General features: G+C 40.3%; 1 protein-coding gene across 3 annotated transcripts in view; it reads right to left on the bottom strand.

The window, feature by feature from the left end:
* Positions 1-21049, bottom strand: part of ERC2 (ELKS/RAB6-interacting/CAST family member 2) — a 975821-nt gene that overhangs the window by 380723 nt on the left and 574049 nt on the right. For all 3 annotated transcript variants that reach the window (XM_054482044.1, XM_054482045.1, XM_054482046.2), the window contains one exon: positions 3583-3743. In XM_054482044.1, the coding sequence (XP_054338019.1) occupies positions 3583-3743 (161 nt within the window). The remainder of the gene's footprint in view (positions 1-3582; positions 3744-21049) is intronic.

Here is a 21049-nt window from a genome sequence, read left to right as displayed (position 1 = left end):
CACCTCTCATTTCAAAAGCCCCCTTTAGGTTTCAAAGCACTTTCACATGTGCTGGTTTATATTAGTTTTAGTTTGCTGCTTAAAAAAAAATCTTATCCCTACAAGAGTTCTGTAGAGTAAGCAGGGCAGGTATTATCACCTCCATTTTACTGAAGAGAAAACTGAGGCAACCGGAGAGTGATGTTTCATGTTATGGGGTGAGACACAAATTAGTTATGAAATCACAGTTTCTTTCTCTTGACTCACGGCCTCACCCCTCTTCCCTCTAACACCACACAGCCTCTCCCTTCCCACCAGGGTTTGGAAACTGGGTAGACCTGACCTAAAGATGTCTGTCTAAAGATGATGGGTGCCGGTTGAATGAAAAACCAGCAATGCTTGGCACAGATGATAACAACTCACCAACAATGATAATACCCATCTGACTGTTCCCACGAACTTACCTGGACTCAATCAATGTCAAGTAACCAGTGTGTCAATTCAGCTTAAACACTGTGACTGAACAAACCAGTGGCAAACTAGAACAGCCCGAGAGGCTGGTGCCTCTAGTTGAGGATCTCAGTCAATATACTTGCCCTGTACCTAAAGTCCTCCCATAGTCCCAGGGCAGAAGCCCACAGGTTGGGCTTCTAGGCCAGTTAAATAGTGAATAGGGCCCATATCAGGCTTAATGAAGCAGGGCTTTGTTACTTTCACCAAAGGAATTAACACAGGAATTTTGTATTTATTTTGCAGTGGCAGCAGATTAAGCACTTCAGCAATAATGTGGCAATTCACCAAAAGAGGTCTTAGTTAGGTGCTATCTGAAACCATGAAGTTAAGTGGGAAAACATACACATGGAAAAAGTTTATATGTTTTAGAAAAATAAATCCAAATTTTAGATAAATGATACTCTTCACAAAATATACTAAACAAAGGACATATTTTCATTGGCTGATAGTGCCATTTGTATACATATATCATTTTCTGTGTGCCAAACTCTCTGCTGAGAACCCCTCCTCCCAACCACCCCCATTCAAGTCATTACAGGAGGAAACTGGAAGGTTAGTGAGGTTAAAGGCATTTCTCCCAAGTCACAGCCACCAGGTGGAAGCAACAGGATTCCACCCTGGGTCTGATGACTCACAAACCAGCATACTTCACCATTACTTGTTCTCTCAAAATGTTGAAAGTATATGCTTCTTTCATAAACAGGAAGTAATTAAAATTTCTTTATAATAGCATAATAAATCACTTCAGGAGATGGAGAGTTAACTTGAGAACAGCTGGAAAACAAGGAGAAAAACTAGGCTGGACTTGACACATAACACACAGGGAGGAAGACGAGAGACAGGTGAACAGAAAAGAATACAGGCTGATTGAATCAATGGACCTGTATTGCTAATGCACTAATACTAGTATTGGCTATTGTTAATAAATTATTTTTATTCTATACTACATTTATTATGGAAAGTAAAATGCAAAAAACATCATATGATAAATTTTTCAAGGGTAAAACAAACTTATAAGTTGAATTTCAGTATTTTTAATCTCCATTCAAAAATCAAATCCAAAATGAAGGAGGAAGCATATGTAATTCCAAAATCTTTCTCTATTCTTGTACAAATCATAATATTCCATCTTGTTTTCTAGGAAATGAAGTTTTATTGGTCAATATCAGCAAGATGGAAACTTTCTCAGATAAACCATTGTATGAACTTTGTATATAGACATTATAAAAATACATAACTTTAGATTCTAACATGAATACATTCATAAATGGACTTTCCACTTTGAATATTGCTGTTTCTTCAACTATTTAATACTACATTATATTTTTGGTCTTTCTCAGCTAAGTGTTTACACATATATTGACAGTTATAATTTTTCTGGATGTCATTTAAATTCATACACATGTTCCACAACTAATTACATAAGTTAATCTTTTAAACAACAGTAAATATTGGCAAACATCAAGATTTTATGTACGCTGTGCTTATAAACATGTATCCTTTTAACAGTGTTAATAAATTATTGATGAAGGTGATAATATCACAGATACTTAAAATACTTTTCTTCTTAGCTACATAAAATTCAATCTCCAGTATTCAATCTAGTCACTCACTCAACAAACCATTGAGCACCTATCACATTCAAGACACTGTTGTGGGCAACAAACAATCACTGAGCACCTCCCATATGCCCAGCACTGCTCTCATCTGCATGATGACTACAGTGACTCAAACAGACAAAAGTTCTAGTCTTAATGAGTTCACATAAACTCCTCGAGAAAATTAGATAGCAGAAACGGAGGTTGAGGTAGAAAACTGGTTTTGTCATGGCCAGATGGCCTTAAGCAAATTATGAATCTGTCTGAGTCTCAGCTCCCTCACTTCTGAACTGAGTATAACAATACCTGTTTTTATTATATTATCTTTTATTAGAAAAAATGCTAGTTTATATGTGGAAAAAAAAAACCTACTTATTCTTTGGTCTTGGAGAACCTGGGGTAGTTGATGAGGAATAAATGTTTTGTCCTCATTATTAAATCCATCAAAATATTTCATTCCAATATTTTCCATGATCTAAGCTTTCTGAGTTTAATGCTAACCATGTGTAAGGCTTGCTGGGTCACGATAAGGTCACTTCCATACCTAGCCACCAATTTCAAAGTCTGTGTTACAGGCTTAAGATGCCGTAATTATGTATGTTTCCCCTTATTGTGGAGGGAAGTTAGATTTAAATTATAACTTAGTGATTATTTCATTTAAAAACATAGAGAAGCTCCTTCTTGACTAGTTCTTTACAAACAGACCTATTGCAATTGATATTTATTAAAATCTCTCAGTAATTTTCTTTCCTATGTTCTTCCATGATGACGCTCTTTCATTGTGAGAATGAAACAAGAGTGAGGTGTAGGTGGGTGTGTCACAGGATGACAGGAACAACCATTTCCCAGCACTCAGCCCCACATCATTGATTAAATCAAAGGAAGCAATTGGTTCCAATCCAATCTCCCTGATTTAGCTTCCCAAGCCCCCACCTAGGTGGGGTGTGGCAGGGTGTGGGATTTCCAACCTATTTTTATAAGCCCAGCAAATCAAAGTTTCACTTTCTGAACAAAGAGGTGCCAACCTTGAGACTCTGTGTGAGAGTCAACACAAACCAGGCATTGTGCACAAGTGAAAAGAATATAATTAGCAAAGTTACAGTCACAATTAGGAAATAACTCCTCAGAAAAGTTTCCACTTAACTCTGAGCAGCGCTCAAATTACCATTGTGCTTAACGGGGCCTCCATCTCTTGGCTGGTTCAGACCTTTCCAACAGATCTATGAATCCCAGCACCATCCACAAAACACAGACACCCAAAATCTAGTGCTGGATCTATATTTTTTTCAATAACAGATGTGAGAAATGTGCAAATTGAGACACCAAAGTTACAATTAAAAAATAAGAAACATACTTTCAGAAATGACCAGGCAAGTGTGAGCTAAATTATTCTTTCTCTGAGCTCTTTCTTCATCTTCTCTAGCCCTTCCCCTTTCCCACTCTCAAGAGAGGCTAGAAGAGAGAGGCTACAAAGGCAACAATGGGTACTCACTTCATCTCCAGGATCTCCTCCAGCTGTTTCCTCCTCTCAATCCGGAGGTTGGCCAAGTGCGCTTCTTTTTCGGCCAGGGACTGCTGTGTGGAGGCGAGGCGTGCTTTGGTGGCATCCAGTTCCTGTCTGGTCTTCTCCAGTGCATTCATCAGTTCCTCTATCTGAAAGGCACATGGAGCTCTGTGTGTTATTTCTCCTTCATTCAAGCACAAGACATCCCTTGCTAGCCTGTGTTCCAACAATAAACACAAAGGAATCATAGGGATCCTTGAACTGGGCTGCTGTGTCTTGGAGCCCTTTCTTTCTTTGTCATTGAAACTATGAGGATGCAAATGCCTAAGAATGATATAATGGACTCTGGGGAGCTGTGGGGAAAGGCTGGGAGGGGGTTCAGGGATAAAAGACTACACATCGGGTTCAGTGTATACTGCTCGGGTGATGGTTGCACCAAAATCTCACAAGTCACAACTAAAGAGCTTACTCATGTAACTAAATATCACCTGTTCCCCCAAAACCTATGGAAATAAAAAATTAAAACAAAACAGAGCAAAAACCCTTAAAAAATGTTTCAAACACAAGAAATGTCCAAATTTCTCCAAGGTCCTTGTTCAATTGGATTGCCCAATAACCTTTATAAAAACTACTTAATGTGTTCACTAGAATTGGGGGTGAGTGGCTTGACCCAATTTCAACCTCTGTTTGGCAAAAGTCTCAGATACTTTCTCACCATTGAAGGAAGACAACACTCAAATGCATTTTGCCCAGCACAATATACTTTTGTGTGTAGGCCCCAGAGTACTTTGAAAGAAAGTTAATCTATGTGTTTCAGATTCAGTCACGTTTTAACCTATCAAAGCCGTGTTTGGTAAAAGCTATTCGATGTCCAGGGAGCCTCAGGAGTCCCTCTCACCTCACCTCCCAGCCTTACATTCAGGAAGCAACATTTGGCCAAAGGTAAACAGAATTCCAGCCACAAAAGGTTCAAGTTTGGTTTGCCCCTGAAGTTTGAGAGGGTTCTAAACTTGAAATAAATGACATGTAACTTTTATAGGGTGCTAATACACCATAGAAATAAGCCAGACTATCAAATATCCAGGGTTTTCAGCCAGGTCCCAAAAAATGAGACCCGGGAGCCCTGAGGCAAAGCCTTATCCTCCCTAAACCTTTGGGGACTCTTAAAAGCCAACACACAACAAAGAAGGCTGGTGTTTATGGTTCCGTTCCAAAGACTTCCATGGAGCAAGTTGGTGAAATGCCATCCCTTGCACAGATGCAGGCTGTGTCCACCCTGCTGATCCAAAATCATGATTCCAGGAAGTTTCTAGATTCCAGAGCTGATGTTTGGCTTTCTAAAACACCCCTTCCAGCTGAACTTGGCAGAATAGGCTCATCCATCACTAAAGTCAACAGAGCGCCCTTCAAAATGTGTCAATGACATGTTAAGTTCCAATTCATAAAGACTTTCTACACAATTTCTGCAGTTTTACATGGAATTTATTCAGAATAAGCATTATAGTTCACATCCAAGGTAAATTATATGCTTTTAAGATTCAGAAAACCCTTCATTTTGCCCTGATAAAAAGAGGAAACTTAATGATCATGTAATTTAAATCAAAGCCAAAACCAAAGAGTTTAAAAAGCAAGGAATATAAAGAATAACCTAGGAAAGTGACAAAACCACCCCTATGTAACTGTAGAGTAAATTGCATTATTCTTTAACTTTACAAATCTATGCAGTTTAAAAAGCATTAATAAACTTTTTAGTTTCTCATATAAGTTCACAAAACATCACAAATATGACTAGAAGCCCAAAGCAATATGTGATGAAGTTAAAGCAGAGTTTTAAGTTTTCCTCCCTTTTTCTATTTTTGATACAGTCAATAGCAGTGACCCCCAAAAAATCAGAATTATGATCGTTCCATATGCCAATTCAGATAGTCTGCCTGACTCTCCATATGAGATGGTCTGTGTCTTGATTCCTTTTCTGTCATAAATGATTCCTTTTCTGTCATAAATCGTTCTTTATTTCAAACATAATATTGATTTCAGAGGAGTGGGAGGTCTCCATTATTCTCATTTGTTCAATCTCTCTCTCATTCATCGAAGCTGATCTATCTACAATCTATAGACACAGAGCTACTCAGCTGGGTTTCCAAGTCTTAGATCACTTGCCACTGGACCGCTTAGGGTAAACACTAGCTAGTTCTACATTAACCCAACTTCAAATGACACTTTAGCATAATGATTTCAGGCTGCTCCAGCCATTTCAGCAAGAAGCACATGGAGAAACTGGGCACCTGGGAGACACAATACAGAGTTGTAACTGATGGAGATGCCACTGGCCTCCAACATCAGTAACTGCTAGTATCAGATGAAACACGAAACTGCTCCTCTCAACACCTTGGAAGCAGAGTTTTAAAATAAGTTCCCAGGCCAAGCTCCTCACTCTTCCTAATTTGTGTGGCCCTGGACAGTGAGTATTGCACACCGAGGACCATGTGGGGCACTGGCCTCAGAATACATCCTTCTAGTCTTAGCATGACCACTGTTTCTCTCTGTAACTTTTTGCAAACAATCACTGTACCCTTGGAATCTCAGTTTCCTAGATGATGGCCATGGGTTCTTCCTGCGTTTAACATTCTAGAGACCTGAAAGCTGTTTCCTTTGCTGCCAAAACAAGGGCCTTAGAAAGCAAAAAATATTTTCCCTCCTGTGGTGATCATTAGGGTGGTTTCACAATATCCTAGTTCTCTTCCTTACAGGCACATGGTAGGACCTCACATCCCCTCACCCTTTGAATTGGGTGTAGCTTTGGCCAATTAAAACCACTGTCATTTCCAGGTAGAAACATTTAAGTGGTAGCATTTAACTCCAGTGTTACCCTTTCCCTGCCATGGTGACCGTGGAAGCAAGTTTCAGATGACATCATCTTCAGCCTGAGTCCCTGAGTGACCACAATGAAGCCCAGGGCAAACCCACATCACATAGGCAAAATATAAACCTTTGTTGTGCTTTGCCTCTGAGATTGGGGGTGGTCACTCCCAGCATAACCTGGCCTATCTTCACTGGTGAACTGTCTGATTCTATTTTTTTTTTTTTTTTTTTTTTGAGACGGAGTCTCGTTCTGTCACCAGGCTAAAGTGCAGCGGCATGATCTTGGCTTACTGCAATCTCTGCCTCCCAGGTTCAAGTGATTCTCCTGCCTCAGCCTCCCAAGTAGCTGGGATTATAGACACATGCCACCACACCCAGCTAATTTTTGTATTTTTAGTAGAGACGGGGTTTCACCATGTTGGCCAGGATGGTCTGAGTCTCCTGACCTCATGATCCACCCGCCTTAGCCTCCCAAAGTGCTGGGATTACAGGCATGAGCCAACTGTCTGATTCTTATCAAGTGCCCTATGCCTGCCTCCATCTCCCCATCACAGTCATCTCTCAACCAGAGGAAAGTGCTTGTTATTCTTGCTGTCCCATGGTATTTCTACTCTTGCAGACCACAAGTAACTCCCTTCTTGCCAAATGTCTTTTCTTAATGTGTGGCTTGCACAGCTAAACACGCCCCCAAGTCTCTGTCCCTTCTTTGAAATAACATTTTAACTGATTGACTGTGTACATGAAATTTGTGTCTTCATCACCAGATTAGAACCATGGCATTATTATGGTGTGAGTGAGATGAGCTCCTTCATCTTTCTCAGCTTCCATTTCCTCATCCATATTTGCCTCAACAGGTAAATAGGGAACCCTATTGCTTTCCTATCAGATGATTATGGGCACATTAAGTGAGATGATGTAGCCCATAAAGCATTTATTCTTCTTCTTCTGATATCAAGAAATTAATTTTTTTCTGATAATAAGAATAAAGTGTGGCCAGGCACAGTGGCTCACATCTATAATCACAACACTTTGGGAGGCCAGGACCAGTGAATCATTTGATTACAAATGGTGACCCCAGGAGTTTGAGACCAAGCTGGGCAACATGGCAAAACTGCATCCCTACAAAAAGTACAAAAGAAATGTAGCCAGGTGTGGTGACACGCACCTATAGTCCCAGCTACCCTGGGGGGCTGAGGCAAGGGGATCACCTGAGCCTCGGAAGCCAAAACTGTAATGAGCTGTGATTACGCCACTGCACTCCAGGCTGGGTGACAGAGTGAGACCCTGTCTCAAAGAAAAAAAAAGAATAAAGTATATTCATTGTAAAAAATATGAAAAAACCAGGTATGAAAATGTTTTAGCTTTCTTCTGAAGATTAAATACTAACATCATTTTTAGTTAAGATCCTCCCAAATCCCACCACCTAGAAGTAAACATTATAAACATTGTTATAATTTCTCTTTATATTTGTGTATATATAATCGAGATGCTACATATAAATATATACATAATTTTGTATATAATTGATATATGATGAGAATTTTCTTTTGTAATTAAGTTGTCTTTCGGAAATACAGTTTTAATGTGTGAACAGTGCTCTATCCATTCCTCATCTTCCTGAAACTGATGCTTCTCTTAGTGTTATGGTCTCAATGTTTACGTACCCCCACAATTCATATGTTGAAATCTTAACCCCAAAGATGATGGCATTAAGGGGTGAGGGCTTTGGGAAGTGATTAGGTCATGGGGGCAGAGGCCTCCTATATGGGATTAGTGACCTTATGAAAGAAGCCCAAGGGAGTCTGTATGTCCCCTTTCACCATGTAGGGACTCAGCAAGACGTCAGCAGTTTGCAACCCAGGAGAGGGCCCTCACCAGAATCTGACCATGCTGGCACCTTGGTCTTAGACTTCCCAGCCTCCAGAATGTGAGAAATACATTTCTGTTATGTATAAGCCACCTACTCTATGGTATTTTGTTAGAGCAGCCCAAACGGACTAAGACACTTAGGAACCTATTCCCCTGTTTATTTTGCAAATTACTCATCATCCTGCAGCCCATAACTGGGTCTTTCCTCTTGTGACTCCATCCTAGAGGCATTTCCACCATCCACATAGAAATACAGGGGATGCATTGAGGTCTGTCTCCACAGTTCTCACCTCTATGTAGATGCCTCTCCAAACTTTATCTCCTTTTTCCTCACTTGACCTCTTTCACATGTACCTAACCACCTGTTGATCACTTCCATCTGGATGTCCTAACATTACTTTAAATTGAGGATGACCAAAAGCCAACTCTTGATCCATGTACACCTAAACCAAAATCCTATCACCTGTCCTCACCCTCCCAACTTGCCACTCCCTATCACATCCACCATTTTGGTCCAAGGCCCTGACCTTTTCTCAGTCATTCCTGTTTAAGACCTCAGAGCCACATTGATCTTCTCCTTCCTCTTTTATTTTCCATTCATCACCAACTCCTAGAGCTCTATTTTGGAAATATTTCTTGGATCCATCATTCTCTTCTATCATTACTTTTGACACCCCTCCCACATATATAATAAGGTAGAACATAATTATGCATGCATACATATATGTATGTATATGTGGGCTTTCACATGTGTGTGCATATGCTCATGTGTGTATCCCTAGCCTCTGACTCTACTCTTACCCCTAAGTGAGGACATGGCTTTGCCTGATCATCTGTAACAATAGTACTTCTAGTATTATATGAAGCAATGATTGTAGGTCTCTTAGTGCTGAGCCTGGTAAATATGAAAACACTTAGTATATTCTTAACACAAGAGGCGGAGCAGCACAGTGGCTTAGAAACATAATTCAGGAGCTAGACTGCCACTTACTAGATGTATAAATTCACTCTAAGTGAATTATAATTTTTTTTCCCAGGTGGAAAAATTGATTTCATGTAAGAAAAATAAAATACATTTAATAAATAATATTCAATAAGCACTATTACAAAATCATAGAAATAAACTGGACTGTTTACCTTCATGAAAGAACCTAGACAAAATTTTCTAGGTTTCTCAACTTAAACTCGGAGGCAAAATTTGCTTTAAACATGTATTAACTATTACCATTGCTATGCAAAAATTAGGTTATAGTAATTTTTACTCAAATTATATTAAAATGCCCAGAATAAGGATTATTTGGGGACAATATAATAATAGAATTGACTTTAAAAAAAAATGTTAGCTTTAGGGGCTATATATGTATGTTTGTTACATAGGTATATTGCATGTGGGAATTGGGCTTCTACGTGTACCCATCACCCAAATATTGAACATTATACCCAACAGGTACTTCTTCAAACTTCATCCCCCTTCTTCCCTCCCCCCTTTATAAAAAAAGAAGGAAATCATGTCCTTTGCAGCAACATGGATGGAGCTGGAGGCCATTATCCTACATGAACTAACTCAGAAGGAGAAAATCAAGTATCACATGTTCTCACATGTACGTGGCAGCTGAACAATGAATTACAAAATTCTGAGCCTCAAGTACCTCTTGTGAAGTGGAGCTAATAACATAACTTAGCTCAAAGGGTTTTTATGATGATTAAATGGGTTCACATGGGCAATGTTCTCAGCACAATGCCTAGTACTCAGTAGTGCCACAGAAGTGTCAACTCTTTCTAATACAGTGCCTAGTAAGTATTCAGCCTATCTATGTCTGCATATTGCTCCATTCACCAATGCTCAACCACACACACACATGCACATATACCCCTGGACTGCCCTACATTCACTCCTCTGCTTACCAAAACTGCCCATTCTTTAAGGCCCTGTCTACACCTGACCTCCTTCACAGCTTGCAGTGATCAAAAGCTGGAGCTCTAGAAGCAGTCAGATATGAGTCAAGTTTGGGTTCCACCTATAAGATCTTTGACCTTAGGCCAATCTTAACCCAATGTTTCCTAAACTTGGTTTAAGATTGGTTAGGTTGCTGCATGTTAGAATCCCTTGGGAAGCTTTTAAAAATGTTGATGCCGTGGTCACACTGCTCCTAATTAAATCAAAATATTTGAGGGCAGGAGCCAGGCATCTGTATTTTATTAAAGATCCAGGTGATTCCAAAATGCAGCCAAGTCTCGGAACCCTAGATGTTACTGACCTCTCTAAGCCTACAGATCCTCCCCTTTAAAGTGAAGAGGAGGCAGAAGCAGCCACACAGGATTGACATAAGCGTAAAGTGAAATAATGCATGGAAAGTACCCTGCCTAATACCCTGGAAGGCACCAGCACATGCCCATTCCTAGCCTCACTACTTTCACCCAACCCGAGTGCCTTCAGTTTTCATTGCCTGCACCCATTCTGCACAATATGTATGCTTAGTTGCTATAATACAACTGGATTGTAATCCCTGGAGGGCAGAGACTGTGTCTCCATCTTCTTTGCAAGCCCCTTCAGCACCTGACATAGCACCAGTATCCACACTCAATAAATACCTATGCAATGGGAGGAAGGGGAGCACAAAGACGTGATTCTGAAACACCCTCCTTTGACCCACTTAGTGCAATGATGGATGAAGTGTAAGTCCAAACTTGATACTTTCCTACCCCATAAATCAGTGGTCCCTTCGCCATCCTCAACAAATACCCTTCAAGTTCTTGCTCTCTGTTTGCTTCAAGCACCTTCTCTTTGCTATGGGGATGAGGGGGCTCAGTTACTTGGCTCCTGAAAGGATGGAGGCCCTATGTTCGCTGACACCCCAGCAGCCACCTGGAGAACCCAGGAACCTGTGAGTTTCACAGAGACACAATAAAGATGTCTCAGGTTCTGCGCTGGTGTAGAAGCATGTGGCTTTTAGTTCTGCTATGCATTCCACATGCTCTGTCCTGGGACCTGGGAGATACACACTCCTTTCCTTCATTCCACCACCTCGCTAGGCATCTCCCACATGCCAGGCACTCTGCTGGACACTAGCCACAGGTCTGTCTTCAGAAGGGTTTCCACAGGGAAGTTGGGAATCAACAAATTACTTAATCACAATTGTGATTTTAAAGAAAAGTACTGGGTGGTGCAAAAGAGTAAAACAGCAGCCCATCCTGCACTAGGCACTGTGGCTGGCCTCCCTAAGGCAGGCAAGCGGAGTAGCCTGGGGAAGCGCAGGTGGTGGCCCAGCTGGAAGAGGCCCTGTGGTCCCATTCTTTAGAAAAATGCTAGTTGGAGAATCACAGTAATTAAGAGACAATAAAAGCTTTTGACAGTCCAGCAAGAAAGCAACCCATTTGTCTCTATTTAACACAGCATGTGCTTCTTTTAGAAGTACATCTATTAGTAATTCACCAGACAATAATATTTCCTGGGGAAAAAAGTTTTAGAAAAGGTGTTTAATTGCTAAAATGTCATTTTCAGTGAAAACAGGATTCACAGCCACCTCAGAAGTCTTCTAGAATATTCCAGATGTTTCACTTAAAATAATTTCCTAAAAGGTCCTCAAATGTGGCAAGACTGGAATTCTGATTTTATATCTAATATTACATTTTTAAAATACATTGGCTTGGTGTTACATATCTAGAACATAATAATTAAAGGTTTCTTCAAGCTAGATGTTGATTTGGCCTAATCAATTACAAAAAAAGAAAAAAAACCTGAATAATTGTGTGCTATTTCTGATTGTATTAGTCATTCTATGTTGCAGATCATCAAAACTCTCTTTTAAAATAGTTGTTACCAGGAAATATTCAACTGTATTTACTGTATTTGAATAATTCATAACTGTTCACTTTCAGAATAATGAAGTCATCACCTGGCTTTCTAAAAAGTCCAGTGTTTACGCATGGCTCTGGAGAAATCGTTGGATCTTTTAAAGTGAACAGTGGAGCCTTAAAACAATAAAATAAAAAACCCGTTTAAGACCTTAAATCATTAACATGTGTCGACTTAAACTTACACATACATTTGTGTTGTTTAACTAAATATTTGAAAACCAGCCTCTCTCTCAGTTATCTGCCAGGACCCCACTCCGGGTTCCATGCGTCTCTTCCTGACGCGTGGCAGCTTCCCGTGCTTTTCAAGAGGCTTGCTTGGCAAGAGCTGATACTCAAATATTTTGATAAAGCTATTTTTTTCCCTTAAATTATATGTCAGCATGGAGTTGGTGTGTATTTTGTGTTAACGATTTGGAATTTTTAAAGCCATATTTCAAAAACAGACAGGCTCTTCTGAGTTAGGCTCTGCCATCCATCCTGGTTTCCTGTCTTCATTCCATCCTGAGGGCAAGAGGATGGCAGTTTTCAGTTTGCACCAGAACACAGAACCAATGAAATCCCCATATCCCAGGTTGCAGCAAATCTGGAATGTGAATTGGTCCTGTGGGAATAGCTGGACTTGGCCCAGCTCAACTCTGGGCACAGAAGGTCACCCTGAGATCAGAAGGTGAAGATAAACGCTTAAACCTCCCCCGTCAGCAGCAGCAACTCCTCCGACAGTGATGCTGGAGGCTGAAGGATCTGTTAAAACAAGGACTACTAATCTTATTTTTCCAATTACCCTTATCTGACATTTCTATCTCTTCCACCTTCCCACCTCCCCACTGCTGCCTTAGAGTGACACCTTTTGGAAAAGGTTGAAACTGAAAATCCCCAGACTGCTTTCAGCCTGGACCTGACCATCCCTAAGACTGTGTTTGTGATTTGTTTTCTCCTCATTGAAGTTTAAGCATCAAGGAGCTTTGCTTACATTGGTTGCCTCTGATCCTTCTCCTGCAAACAAATGCCCACATCAAGAACATTTGTTTGGGCTCAAACTCTTTGATTTTGACAACATTTCACATTCTCCCTTTCCTCTTCTCTTCTCAGGCTTATTAACAAAACTTCACACCATAATAAAAGACGGATAGAGAAGAAATGTGCAAAAATACATACATCTGACTTAACAGAGTCTGTTAAATGAGAAAGTGTCAGAGCACAAATGAATGACACTTTCTCCAAAATGCCCTTGGGCGCTCTTCATTCCAGATGGGATTGGGCTCAGTGGAAGTTCCTCAAGAAAAAGGCTGTGGGGGTGTGCTTCTGGGTATGTGGTGTAGGGGTATATCTCGAGCAACTGGGAGGCTTTATTATACGTGTGTCACAGTTCTGCAGTGTGGCAAAGAGATGGCCTTCTCTCTAACAGCCTGGGACATTCTTGAGAAGCAGTATAGGGATAGTAAAAGATGTGGACTCTGAAGTCAGAAATCCTGGGTCCCCATCAGGCCCCAGCTACATGCTGACAGTGTGATTTTAGGAAAGGAGCTTGACCTCTATGTACATCAGTTTCCTCTTCTGCAAAATGTGAATAATAACTGCACCTTCCGGAGACCTTGTGAGGAATATGGGCACTACAACAGCAACACACTTGGCACATAGTAAGCATGCAACCACCCGAGATTGTCATCAACAGTGGTATTAGCTTAAACACTAGTACTTCATTTTCAGCCTATAAGAGGATGCATAAGCAAGAAAAAGTGTTGGATTTCCATTTTTTTTACATTTTCCAAAAGATGCATCATATTTTTCATCTTCAATGGAAAGGTGAAAATTTTCACCATGAAACCCGCTTTGTAACAAACCAAATTAATCATACACGAAATATGCATTGTTCATATTTTAATCTTACTTAGGCTAAATTCCAAACATAAAGATGAAGGAACTGGAGAAGAAAATAGAGAAGCATTGCCCAATAGAACTTCCTGCAATGCTGGCAATGTTGTAACTTTTTCTGCCCAATATGTATGCCATTAACTACATGTGGCACTTCCAATGTGTCTGATGCAAACCAGGAAATGAACTCTTAACTTAATTTAACATTAATTAAAATTTAAATGTAAATAGTCACAGGTCTGTTGGCTACTGCATTAGAAAGAGCAATATCAGAACATTCCATTTTCACAACTTTGTTGCCCAATGGTGATGTTCAGAAATTATTTCGGTCTTTGTGGAACGTTTACCTTTCTTGGTCATGGGAAACAAACATTTCAATTCTTTTAAATTCAATATAACTAATGAATTACTATTTGATCTGGTGATTCTACTTTCTGGATTTATTCTAAGGATATATAATGAGGGATTTTCCCAGAGGAATTTACTCTAAGGATCTAATAAGCATATTCATCACAATGTTATTTATAAAAATCAGAATATAAGTTTGTATGTGTATGGATATATTTACATATATACACAATACATACATATACAAACATATATATGTATACATATCTTCAAAAAAATTAGTTACAAAAATTACGGAATACGTGTGTGAGTGTGTGTGTGAGAGAGAGAAATTGTGTGTGTGGTTTAAAAGTGTTACAAAGAAATTAAATAATAAATTATGGGCACCCAATTGTGGAGATGTTGGTCAGATACTAAACACTAAGCAAAAAGATTTAACGTAAAGGAAAGATGTCCATGAAATCTTAAGTGAGGAGAGCAGGTGGTAAAGAGTAGATATAATACAATCTCAACTATGTGTTGGGATTTTTTTGTATATTTGTAGGAGAAATGACTAGAGGGAAATGTATCAAAATATTCATTATGGGTTTGTTTCTAGGTTTAGGGATTTAGCATACTGTATTATATATTTCTTTGTACTTATTGATAAAAATATGTATTACGAATGTTTACAAAAAGAGTAATTAAACCAATTTCAACTAAGAAAGATCTGTCTAGGAAATATTTCTGATCCCACAGAAAAAGCAGTTGCAGGTAAACCATAGTCTCTAAAGGAGAGGTATGAAGCAGGCCTCCAGAAAAAGATGGGGCCCTCTGGCGGCAGTTACAACGGCAGCTAACTTTAGCCAAAATGACCTTAAGATGGGCTACTCTTTAAGGCAGGGGTACTTTGGTTCTGAGAGTCCCTTAGATTATACTAGTTATAATCCGGGTTCACTAGGGAGAGCCCAAGTGTTGGTGACTCTAGAGCTGTCAACAGTAATTCCTGCCACGTCCACCCTGTCCCACAATGCACTTTACTCATTTCACTTTGTTCTCTAATAAAGTTCCAATGGGTTTTGGAAGTCCAATGTGTTCATTTTCTTTCTTGTTTTGTTTGGTGCTTTGTTTAGTATTGTCTGATTTTGTTATTATCATTTTGTTTCTCCAGGGCTCAAAATAAGCTGTGAGGCCCTAGAAAATCAAAACCATTTGTCCAGCCTACTTGGCCACCTCCATTAGCAGAGTCTGTTCATTCCCATTCAACAAATCAGGGTGGTGTTCTCAAACAAACCGACTTTCTTATTATGCAAGGATCAGTGCTGGGACAATTCCAAGGAAGGAGAAGAAAATGAGTTTCCTTTACTTTGAGTTCCCCTACTGACTTGGCTCTGGAAGAGATACCTATTGATGATGACAAATTTCTATCAGCTCAAATCAAGCCTGACTCCAAGCCTGATACCTCAGGATCCTTGCATCACAAGATCTACCTTGAGCAATAGGGAGTGGCTTCCCTGTATGTCACCTTGCTCTTTTAAACACATAAAGTCCAATGCACCCTTGCATCCTCCACCTGGCACAGCCTCTTCTCAAACACACAGTAGATAGTCAACAGATGTGGGAGGGAGGTTGGAAGGGAGAAAAGAAGAAAAGGAGCCATACTGTAGAAAGGTAATCATTACTGGTGATTTAGATAATATCCTATTTGATTCTCACATATTCCCAAAGAAGCAGACCATTTAAATGATGGATAACTTAAGCTCAGAAAGGGTAAACGATTTTCAGCTGGTTTCCTTTTTACCAGGATGTGAGACTGATTGTTGAATACAAATATAATGGGAGAATTGTTAGAGGGGACTCTACTGAGAGGCTCTGGGAGGAAACTCTGGACCACAAGACCCTCAAGAGCAAGAAAATCCCTGGCTCATTTTCTATCACATAGTCAAGACCCACAAATGCATGGATGAACATAAATTAGTGATGGATCTTGGGTCTCTTTTGTTTCACTGGAGTAGAATAGTCATTATCTGCTTTGATCCCAGCACTGTTCCAAAATGCCTTAGTTGACTTTTGTATTCTATTTCAGTTTTCCATTATTGTACAACAAATTATCGTAAACTTGGCTGCTCATAGTTCTACAGGTCAGAAGTCTAGGCAAGGTGTGACTGGGTTCTCCACTCAGAGTCTCATAAGGTTGCTATCAAGATATTGGCAGGCTGCTTTCTCATCTGGAGCTCAGGGTCCTCTTCCAAGCTCATGGAGTTGAAAGATTATTCAATTCCTTGCAGATGTGGGTCTGAGGTCACCTTGTCATGTCCAGCTCATAGAGGCCACCTGTATTCTTTGCTGCACAGTCCCCTCAAATCTTTAAAGCCAGCAAATGGAGAATCTCCCTCACATCAAATCCATCTCATGCTTTAACTCTCCTTCTTCAGTAAAAGCCCAGTCCCATTTAAGGGCTCACCTTAAGGATTAATTAAGTCAGGCCTACCAAAGATAATGTCCATTTGTTAGAGTCAACTGTGCCAAATAATACACTTAATCATGTGAGTGACATCCCATCACATCCACAGTCACTATCCATAAGGTCGATGAGGCCATTCCCATACTCTGAAGGAAGAATCCCTCCACAAAATATCATAGCTTTGAAGATTTCAGCAGATAATTTTCATGTTGTAAATGCCGTCTAGTCCCAAGGATGACTACACACTAGGTGAAGCAATATTCGAATCAATGACTTGATACCGACTGAATCAGGATATGAAATTGACATTCTTAAGAGTCATGACATAAAAATGTCATAACTGTGTTCCCTTTTTATAAAACAAACCATCATACACAAACACAGACATGCATTTTAAGTGTCATGTTCAGCAATAGCTACCAGTGCATCTTATGTTAACCCATAGATACCACCAGCAGGTACTGGTTTCCTTATTATTATAATCCAGGTAAGTAAAAAAATCACAGTAAAGCTTCATCATCCTCCAACTAAATATATCCTCCAGACTGCTGGCTTGGTTAGCTCCTCAGTGGGAGGAAAGCAAAAACCAGACATAACGTGCCAGAATGAAGTCTTCCACTTCAATTTCTCCTTTATTTAAAGCATTTTATAGGGGCTTTATGTTGACCCTATTGCTTCAGGAGAAGGAAATCCTCCCAAATGCGTCCCTAGGGCACAGCATCCCCCACAGTGACTTGGCTCCCTCCTCTCAGTGATTACTGCGACATGGAAAAAATTCTTAATTGGTTAACCTTGGGAAAAATCACTTCATACAGGGAAGACGCAGAACAAAGACGCCCACCCAAACAGTCAGTTCTCCCCACGTACAAAGCGGCTGGTGAGGAGTATGAGAGGCACCACATGAGCAAGGCTGACCGACAGAACTTAGCTGCATTTTAAAGCTAAATAGAGGGTTCCTATGCTTTCCTTTCATCTCCAAATGGAATAAGTATTCACACAATCACAACAGCAGATCCGCTAAACCATGCCTCTCTTCCAGTCATCAGCGTGCTGCTCAGCATCCTCCTTGAACCCCAGGGAAGGAGACTGCCTTCTGGCCATCCAGCTGAACTAATGAGAGTGGGGTTTTGACACTGGGCTCCCAGGACCAGTTACTCTGCTTCTCACCTGGCTCCACACCAGAGATTATCCCCTAGCCCCTGCCAGGGGCTGTGTATTGGTCCCAAGGGAGCCTGGCAGAGAATGGGTGGATGGCAAAGGTCAAATTCAGCCCACTCCTATAAAAACAACCAAAGTACACATCCTGCTGTGCATAATTTTCATGCTTAAAATCAGCAACTTTTGTCTTTCTGGATTATCTTGATTCATAGAAACATTCACTGTTCATCTGGGCAGAAACAAAACATACTCACATCTTAACGTGTGACACTTTCACAACTGGAATGAAAAGCTATATGCCAGATTGCACCATTTATATTCACCTATTAAACTCCAAGCTTCACCAAATACCTGTATCACGCTTTGGAAATAGACATCTATGTTTTCCCAAAAGACACATTTTCTACGATGTATGTCTTCAAACTATATTTTCAAAATAAATGATTTTTCCCTAGTAGCTCTTCTCTGATTAAAAAAAAATCACCATTTTCATTACCAATATGAGATTATAGTTTAGTATCCTATAAAGTGATTAAACATAACTCTGCATCAAATGTAACTCTGGTATCAAATAGTCTCAAGACAAATAAAAGTGAAAACATTGGATTCCTTGCTTTTTAAATGCCAAATGTTCACTCAAGGACCTGATTGCTTCAGCTGGGACTTTTTCTTTCTCGTACAGCTTCTGAAATATTTAAATTGCTTTGTTTAAAAATATTTCTTCTTATTTTTCCTCTCATTTCTTCAAGAATATATAGCTATAATAAAACCATGATACCCAGAGTTCAAGAGGAAAAACAGCCTCAATATTTAAAATAAGTAATAATTATACATATATCGAAATGAATACCCCATTTTGATGGGTCACATTCAGAAACCTTAAAGGCGCCTCTATCTGGGCAATAGTTCCTTTTGGACTAACAACAATTAGGCTGTGTAATTTTGTGCTGAATCCCTTCAGATAACTGTGTGCGCACAGCCAGGCCACTTTCTCACTGGTGTGGAGGCCAGGGCTGTCAGGCCCACTCCTCTGGTTAATGTCAGTAGCACTATGTATAAAAGGTGACTCGAGTGTGTACAAATGTTGATCTTTAGAGAAGTCATGCCTAGACTCACACACACATCCACTCTTTCGCCCACTAGGTCAACAGCAGGAACAGAGGGCAGCCCAGGAAGGGACTTGCCAAGAGCAGAGGCTTATTTGTTAGGTTACATAGCCCTCGGGGACTTTCTTGCCTGAGATTAATCCATAATCCTGTTTTGTGTTTAAAAATTCAGGTTCTAAAAGCTTTGCCTATGAGACATTTTCAGAGGTGATGGAGAAATTTTCTCATGTACAGCAACAAATTAAGTGCCAGTGCAAGTGAGCACTGACAAGAAAGGAACTGTGTGGAATAGGTGGCACAACATTTTTGCCCTCATCCAAAATCATTTCTTTAAAGTTCCAAAATGGATACAGATCATATTTTAATGGCCAGAGTACCTGTAGGTAAAAATAGAATAAACACACACACACACAAGTTGAAACCATCTATGGCTTTTCTGACTGCTGCACAAGTAAAGCAAAATCAAGATGCCCCCTGATCGAAAATACAGCAGAGGTTCTGAAGAAATATAATATTCGCTGATGTGGCTTCCAAACTAAATTTCATCTGAATACCAAATAGTAAGAAAGCCCTCATCTCAGCTTTGAACAATCCTATTTTTATTACATCAAAATTGTTTCTTCCCTTGCCAACTTCATTCTACCCCTTTTTGCTACAAACTTAATGTCCAGAAAGCTTCCTTTTACAACTCTAGCAGACCCAACCAAAAAAAGCAGGAATTCCTAATGCTGCAGAAACCATCATGAACATGTTCTCATCTGGATGAGTCTAATAAAGTATAACTCACTCCACTCTTCAGTGAAGAAAGAAAGTGTCTGGGGGGGAACACGTTTCTGAACAAGAGGGCCATGTGAACTCCTCAACACCCTAGACCACCGAGGTGTGGACAGAGCCAGCTGGCCTCGTGGCATCTTCTGCTTCAATTTAGAGAGAAAGAAAAGCACAACAGTTAATAATCCACACTGCCATTTCAATGTGTGACTCAGCCCGTGTTCACAGTCATTCCTGCTAAGGTTTAACTTAACAATGTTTGGCAACAGAGCTGACCTTTTAAAAGCCAAAGGTGAGCATGGGAAGAGCATTTTCTCCCCGGATGCAACTTCTCTAGTCTAACAAAAGCAGCTCCAGTTTCCAAATATGAACAAAAAAGGAGACAAATCACCAAGCTTGTTGCCTATGTCTTGATGTGTTGCACATTCTTCTTTTTGAGACAGTCTCACTCTGTTGCCCAAGCTGCAGTGCAGTGGCTCAATCTCGGCTCACTGCAACCTCTGCCTCCTGGGTTCAAGCAATTCTCCTGCCTCAGCCTCCTGAGTAGCTAGGACTACAGGCATGCACCACCACACCCAGCTAATTTTTGTATTTTTAGTAGAGATGGGGTTTCACCACGTTAGCCAGGTTGGTCTCGAACTCCTGACCTCAAGCAATCTGCCCGCCTCAGCCTCCCAAAGTGCTGGGATTACAGGCATGAGCCACCATGCACATTCTTCTTTTTACTTTTTTTGTGGACCTCACAGTTTGGAGTAGTGGTGGTGGTGGTGGTGGTGGTGGTGTGTGTGTGTGCAGCATCCCTCCTGCTCCCTCCCTCCATAGGCCCTAGCACAGGCTTTTCCACTTAACAATAACTCCGAGGGTAAGCCACCATTTGTATAGGTGGAGGAAGCCAAAACCCTACAACAGAGCAGTCTAAGGAATTTCACACCTATAAGCATTGATTTCCAAAATCAAAATATAATTTTGAAAGAGGCAGTATAGTATCTATTGCCTTGCAAATAAAACCCCAACTCCTTTCTGCAGCTGACAAGGGCCCTGTATTGTCAAGACCCCTACTCAACTACATCCCATGCAACCCTGGCCCTTGTAGAATCTGTTCTTTCTTACCATGCCTTGTTTCCAGCCCCCTTCTCCCAAACTCTTCAAATAGCAGGCATCTTCTCAA

Source organism: Pongo pygmaeus, chromosome 2 (genome assembly GCF_028885625.2).
Source record: "Pongo pygmaeus isolate AG05252 chromosome 2, NHGRI_mPonPyg2-v2.0_pri, whole genome shotgun sequence".
In the NCBI taxonomy this organism is placed as follows: domain Eukaryota; kingdom Metazoa; phylum Chordata; class Mammalia; order Primates; family Hominidae; genus Pongo; species Pongo pygmaeus.
Note: the sequence above shows the minus strand (reverse complement) of the source record. Positions and strands in the feature narration are given on the sequence as shown.